Source organism: Rhagoletis zephyria, unplaced genomic scaffold (assembly GCF_001687245.7).
Source record: "Rhagoletis zephyria isolate East Lansing unplaced genomic scaffold, Rhagoletis_zephyria_1.1 Rzeph_scaffold_01232, whole genome shotgun sequence".
Lineage (NCBI taxonomy): Eukaryota > Metazoa > Arthropoda > Insecta > Diptera > Tephritidae > Rhagoletis > Rhagoletis zephyria.
The window spans coordinates 26,436-34,105 of NW_016158316.1; the positions used below are offsets into that span (position 1 = coordinate 26,436).

Here is a 7,670-nt window from a genome sequence, read left to right on the forward strand (position 1 = left end):
ATATAGACTCCCTGAAGAAGACGCGAATATGCGTCGAAACGCGTAGGAGAAGAAGTAAACACTTGTTTTATTCAATTTAACCGGCCAAAAAGCTCCAAACCCAATAGCATTGAATTTTTAACCTTGGCCCACGGAAAATAATTACAAATTATTTTCTTTTATCGCTTCGTAAAATTTAGATTTTCTGAAAATGCTCGCGTCATTCATACGACCATTTGTACCGACATCTATGTATAAAAAGCGGTAATGTGCATCAACGGTGGCGAATAATACAATGCTGTAAGTGCCTTTATAGTTATAGAAATCCGATGCTCCATGTGGTGGATACTCTACTACGACATGCTTCCCGTCGAGAGCACCGCAACAGAAGGGGAACTGCCAGTAGTCATTAAAATCTTTTTGGACTTTTAACCATAGTTCGGTTGTGTTTGGAACCTGAAACGAAAATAATACAATCTTTTTTTGTTGCAGGTGAATAGCAGGGAAAGCGAGGCATCTTATTTCGATGAAGTACCATCGGGTTCGCAAGCTAAAAGGCTTAAAAAGGCAACACAGAAACAACAAGAAGTGGAACCGATTCTCCAAGCTTTTAATAAGCTGGAAAATATTTCGAAGAACAATGCGGCGGACGAGGTCGATGTTTTTGGAAGCCATATGGCGAATCAACTGCGAAGTTTGCCATTGGAAGAGGCGGTTTCATCGAAGGCTGACATGAATAACTATTTGGCGGAAAGACGAATAAAAGTATTGAGAATGGGGGCTCTTCCAACCTCACAGCCAGAGAGTCAAACAACAGAGACGTTTGTAGCACCAAAATTCCGAATGGTATTGTGTGCAACTCATGTTTATTTATTTAAGCTGATGCCAGATAAAACTTTTTAGCTTTGCGTGACATTTATAACTTTGCCAGCAAAGCGCCAGACGCAAAAGGTATGCCACAATGAACGCCAAGAAATCAATTTTGCACTGCTTTTTTACTCGCCAAAATTGCTGTGGATTTTAGATATTTTGCTTTAAAATTATCAGCAATGTAATTGAGTTTTATGTTTCAGCATGAATACTCGAATTTGGACGAAACAAAATAAATATTAAACCGGCTGATTGTCAAAGCGCGCAAAAAGATGGCAGTTGGCCATCTTTTCGCTTCGCGCTGTAGCTTCAATGATCTATGTGGCATGCTTTGTGCATTTTCATACAATTCATCTTAGCTGTCAAAGCGAATCTGTCACGTAAAGCGAAGCAAACGTTTTATGTGGCATCAGCTTTATTCTTAATAATTTTAATTTTTAATTAAAACTATAGTTCGACCTCACAGTATACAGTAAACCAGCCGTTGACAATATGCTTATTTGAAAATTAATACATGAAATATTGTGAATGTATAGGATTTATTTGTCATTAACCCATAGGCAGCGACTGATGCAAAAGTAACCACAAATGTTTGTTGATATATTTGACATGTAAATTTGAACAGCAAAATTCGTAAAAAATACTAATAAAACAAAAATATTTTTAATTACTTCGTGGGAAGTGGGCGTGGTTATTGGCAGATTTCGCCAAAGTTTAACACTAACGTAACTTATACAAAAGGCAACTTCGACACCGACTTTAGTTAAAAAACGCGCTTGCTTATCTGCATAAACCGTCTTTACTTGCATTAACCATGTATTATCCTCTTTCAAATGTGAATAAGCGGCTGAACAAATACATACAAATTTCGCGCATTTGAAAATTAGAGAGTTCTACCTTAAGCTACCTTAAGGAACCATTTTAAAAAGTCAGCCCACCATTACTCACTCAAAGTTGTGTTCGGAACACGGTTTGACTTATGCAGGAACTGCATCCGGTTATAATCGCTTACGCTTCACGCTTGATTTGCTTAGAATTTTGTTTTTCTCGTTATTATACTGTGGTTCGACCTATAACAGAAACCCATAAGTAAAAGTTTCAAAGTTTACATAAAGTTCACAAAAATTAATTAACTTTTAAAATTTCATGCAATTTTTTGAAATTTCATTAATTTTTGTGAACTTTATTTAAGCTTTGAAACTTTTACTTATGAGGTTTCTGTTATAGGTCGAACTATAGTTTTAATTAAAAATGAAAATTCATATCGTTGAATAATAATATCGTCACTAGACACGAATAAAGGCGCGAGCTCAAAAGTTGACGGCGAAAAAAGACGCATAAAAAAACTTCAGCGTCAAAGACTCTTAACATACTTCGCAGAAGTTTTTCATAAGCATCTTTTTTCGCAAAATTTTTTTACGCGCTTTTTTCGCCGTCAAAACACTAGCGCGCCTTTATTCATGTGTAGTGACGATATATAGTTTCTTATGTTCCTCTTTATAAAACATTAAAAACCAATGAACTATGTTTTGATAGAGGGTGAATTCCAAAACGTCAAAATACAATGCATCAGTTTTTTTTTATTTCTAAAACTCAGTATATTTTAATGGAAAATGTACGCAACCACGGTTAGATGCTAGTTTTCAACAAGCTTGCGCAAGTTAAACTTTCTTCTAGTGTGGTTTAGAAATAAAAGAGACTGATGCTTTGTATTTTGACACTTTGGAATGCACCCAGATTGTCATTACATGTGTAAGGTATTTTCCTTCATGTACGTACATACATATGTATAGATATGAATCATGGTACAATTAATTAACTAATTGTATCATGTACTACCCAAATACTTCTTAATATTTGCACTTGAAACTCTTATATACATATATATATATACTAACTAGCTTATACCCGCGGATTTCACCCCGCGCTTTTATACAAATATGCAAAATAATTTAATGATGTTAGATTTTATTTCTGTGCCCATTTCGTTATAGCTCGTTATTTTTTAAGCGAGTTATGGTATTTAGGCCGTTTAAAACTATGAAATTATAAAATCCCGTCTGCGCGCTAGGCATACGAAAGATATCAATCCCTTTAAGTTTACCTTAACAACTTCCCTGTCCTCATACAATGCATTTTGTTAATGCCCCACGTCCACAGGTTTTTTGCTCTAATATGCTGAAGAACGTCACACACAATTGTACACAAAAATGAGTCACATGTGACTCATGAACTTATTTCAACACGCTCTCGTGAGTCACATATGACTCATTGGACAGGGAAGTTGTTAAAATGGTTCCATGTATACGACGCGTGAGCGTGTAACCTTCTTGGAGGTGCCACGGCGGGTTCTAATATTTCCAACTCAAATTTAGTAACCTGGCCTTGATAAAATACCACTTCTCATTACTGTAGCAAATGCCTCAAGAGAGCTTTAGATTATAAGGCCGAACCCGGCTCTCCCTTTTCCATTTAATGAAATTTATTCTGTCAGTACGGCACTTATAAAATAAATCTCCATAACAAATTTAAAATACTTCGAGAGATTTTCTATCCTTCCAGAGATATGTATTAAGAAGTTTTTAGTATGTATGGGAGGCGACATGCCTCCCTTTTTAATAACTCACATTTTTTCCATGAGCAATTGATACATTTTGTATACACAACTCCATACCAAGTTCCAGTATTCTTCCACAAACACTTCCAGGGATATGTGGCAAGAAAAAGTAAATTTATACGCCCGTTTTTCTTATAACCCTAATCTTCTTCCATGAATATAGAATTGATTTTTCATACCCCAGTACCAAGTCCCAGTACTCTACCATGAACACCTCTAGAGATAAGCAGTATAAAACAGTAAATTTGTACGGCAGGAACCATGTCCCCTTTTCGATTAACGCAAGTTCTTCTCCATGAGTATGGAATTAATTTTGTATACACATCTCGGTGCTAAGTTCCAGTCCTCTGCCATAAACACCTCCAGAGATATGCAGCATAGAAAAATCAATTTGCATGGGAGTTGCCACACCACCTTTTCCAATAACTCTCATTTTTCTCCATGAGTATGGTATAAGTTTGACATACATATATACATATGTATTTCCATACCAAGCTTGAGTGCTTTACCCCAAACATTTGAAGAGATATGCAATATGAAACTTTCAGTCAGTATGGGAGGAGTTACGCCCCTTTTCCAAAAACGTCCATTTTTCTCCGTAAATATGAACATGATTTCACACAGTGTTGGCAAACTGTTAATCTGGTTAACGATTAAAAATTAACGATTAAAATGTTAATCGCGTTTGACGATTAAAGTTAATTAGTCGTAATCAACTGTACGATTAATGATAAAATTTTTTTAATCGTTAATCGCTGGCTGCGATTACGTTTAATTAATTTAAAACATTAATCGTTAATCCAATTAAAAATAAAATCTGATTGATTTGTCTAGTTTGTCCGAGTTTGAAACCAAACACCAGTTATAGTAATTATTTTGTGTTTTCGCTTATAAAAAGCACATAATATAAAAAAATTATAATTATTGTTAGTTAAACGAGCTACGAATGCCGTTTAACACAACGCAAGAATGCACCTTTCACAAAATTGAATTCCTTCAAATTATAATTCGGCACAACGCAAAAATTGCAGTATTTATGAAATTGTTTAAATTGAAAACTTACATATTTATATTTATCTATTATTACCTTGAATTATCTATTGTAAAGGTTTTATAGTAGTTTGTATTGAATTCGAGTGGTTGGCAACGCGCGTTGATAATGCAGCGCGCGCAGCTGACATATAGGTTGACAAATGTCAACAAAGTAAAAAATTACATATACTTAGAATTTTTCCAACCACTTTTTCGTGCGGTCGCCCTTTTTGCTCAATTTTAAGTTTTCCTTTTACATACATATAGTTGAATTGAATAAAGAGAGTTGTAAATTTAATATTTCAACGTGCGGGTTTGATTTCGAGAAAAACCGTTAGTCGGTCGTCAAACATTTATTCGGGCGCGTAAATAAAGCTCGCCTTTGAAACCAACTTGTATTGGCACACCGAAGCAGCCAAACGTTATCCTCCGTGCCACAGTCAGTCACCCCTTTAAGCCCAGCTTCCCAGACCCAATCTCCCTTGGCCCGTCTCGCACCCCCGCCCTCTAACAGTGCCTGAGGATGGAAAGAAATTTGCTCAGAAAAGCCGATCTAATATCCCTTTATGACAATGTATTAAACGAATATCTCACCCTCAACCATATGGAAGAAACGACTTCCGATGAGATATCTTCTCAAGGCAAATATTGGTCGTTCTACCTCCCACACCACGCGGTTATAAAACCCAAAAAAAGAACGACCAAAGTCCGAGTCGTCTTCAATTCTTCGAAGAAATCGGGGTCCTTTACGGCGGACCAACCCGACTTGATGTTATTGATCCTCAAGTGGCATATGTATCGATTTGTCTTTAACGGCGATGTCGAAAAAATGTATCGACAGATACTGCTACACAAGGACGACCAAGACTATCAAAGAATCAAGATTATAAGTTGAAAACTGTGACGTTTGGTTTGAATTGCGCACCCTACCTCGCTATACGCACCCTTCACCAGCTCGCAGATGACGTGCAAACCACGCACCCCTTAGCGGTGCCCATATTAAACAATGAAACGTATGTTGATGATATACTTTCCGGCGGTCATGATCTCCCTTCAGCCGAAGAATCCCTCTCTCAAGTCATCCAAGCGCTCAATTCGGCACGCTTCTCACTTAAAAAGATTACAGCCAACCACCCCGAAATTTTGAAAAACATCAACAAAGACGACCTGCTTGACACAAACTTCCTAGAATTTGAAAGAGCAAGCACCACTAAAACGCTCGGGATTCAATGGAACGGCTCTAACCGATACGTTTTCGTAGACCGTTGATTCCATCCCAGCGTCTTCCGCCAGTACAAAATGACAAATCCTCTCGGCAGTCGCCAAATTGTTTGACCCCGCAGGATGGCTTACGCCCATAATGATCCAAGCCAAAATCCTGCTACAAGAACTATGGCTGGACGGAACTGACTGGGATGACCAGGTCAAGCCCCTTCGTCTGACGAAATGGATGCAATTTGCAACCAATCTCCAAGCCATTTCTAGCATCCAAATATCCCGATGGGTAGATTTTGTCCCAGCCGACCAAGTCGAGCTACNTCCAAATACCCCGATGGGTAGATTTTGTCCCCGCCAACCAAGTCGAACTACATGGCTTCTGCGACGCTCCGAGAAAGCATACTGCGCTAACATATATGTGCGAACCACGAACGGTAGCAGGACCTCTTCTCATCTGCTGGTCTCCAAAGGCAAAGTAGCGCCTCTCCGAACCACCAGTTTACCGCGACTTGAATTGTGTGGCGCCCTTCTCCTAGCGAAGCTGGTCGCCGTAGTGCCGTCTCAACTCGACCTCTCTAAGCGGAAACTGATACTATGGTCTGACTCCGAGATCGTCTTGGCATGGCTAGAAAAACCCCCTCATTCATGGAAGACCTTCGTTTCCAATCGCACGGCACAAATTTTAGATCTCGTCGGAAACGCCACCTGGCGACATGTGGGCAGCAGAGACAACCCCGCAGATTGGGCACTAGAGGATGCAGACCCCTGGACTTAGCGACCTCTCCGCTTTGGTGGCATGGACCGGAACGGCTATTAAGCCCACCCGAAGGTTGGCCAAAACCGGCCACCCGAAACATCTCCCCTCTAGAAGTGCGCCGAATCGAAGCATTACATGCCACAGAGGAAGATCACGATATCTGTTTAGGCCGGCGCCCTAAACAATTAAATTTACGGACCGCCCTAATATTTCACTTTGTGTATAAGACACAACAGTTAGCTTATACTTGTACAATCCACTAGCTATGTTAAAATACATAGCAGGAAAAAGAACGGATTTTACTTATCTTGCGAGTATCCAAGTAAGCAGACGTCCTCGAGCCACCACGCTTCATCGCCTCATCAATTTAATAATGAAGGTAATCTGAAATACATTTGTACATGTTATTATTAGAGCAAATAAAATATATTTGAATTCTTGTATTTCTAATACCGAATTTTACCTTTGTCTATTTCTTTTAATTTAACACACGACAACGATACATCGGAGCGAACGTGTATCTGATCCTTGCCACATATTCGCCCGATGAACATGGTCCTTCGAGCCGGATAATGGTACCACCAGCAATTTTCAAGGAGCGCGCACTGTCGATGTAATTAAAAGCTATTCGAACCAAAAATCTATTGCGGCAAACAACGAAGAACAGACACCGGAGGAGGATACAGGGGTAAGTGTGATTTTTATGCTTAATCATGTGAATTGACTGCTATGAAGTAGATAGGGAAATTTGAAAACTCCTGAGGTGGTGACCAACCGGTAGAGCGTACAAAACGTTGGTATTTATGTAGAACTTGAGTCGTCTGTCTGCGAGAAATGTGGTGGGAGTAGTACAAGCTTGACAAGCGGTCTTGTCACAGTGCCTTTTTCCGTCATTAGATCAACAACACGAACTCTGTTATCCGAACCGGGATATAAATTGTCCACCCTACCTAATCTCCATACGTTAGGAGGAAGATTATCTTCTTTTATAACCACCATATCTCCTATTTTCATGTTGGTTTTAGGATTTTTCCACTTCGTCCGTTTCTGTAGTTCATTAAGGTACTCAGTTTTCCATCTCCTGCAGAAGTTTTGATGGAGGGCTTTTAGTTTTTGCCAACGATTAACAATCGAGGCAGGATTTTCGTTTATATCTAACTCTGGTGGAGCCAACAGATGTCCACCGACCAAAAAATG

The 7,670-nt window shown here is 39.0% G+C and overlaps 1 protein-coding gene across 1 annotated transcript in view; it reads left to right on the plus strand.

The window, feature by feature from the left end:
* The first annotated feature begins 339 nt into the window (after positions 1-339).
* The window catches only part of LOC108363278 (uncharacterized), an 11,235-nt gene continuing 3,904 nt past the window's right edge, over positions 340-7,670 (plus strand). The window contains exon 1 of the mRNA XM_017616588.1: positions 340-825. Coding sequence (XP_017472077.1) covers positions 655-825 — 171 coding nt within the window. The 5' untranslated portion in view covers positions 340-654. The remainder of the gene's footprint in view (positions 826-7,670) is intronic.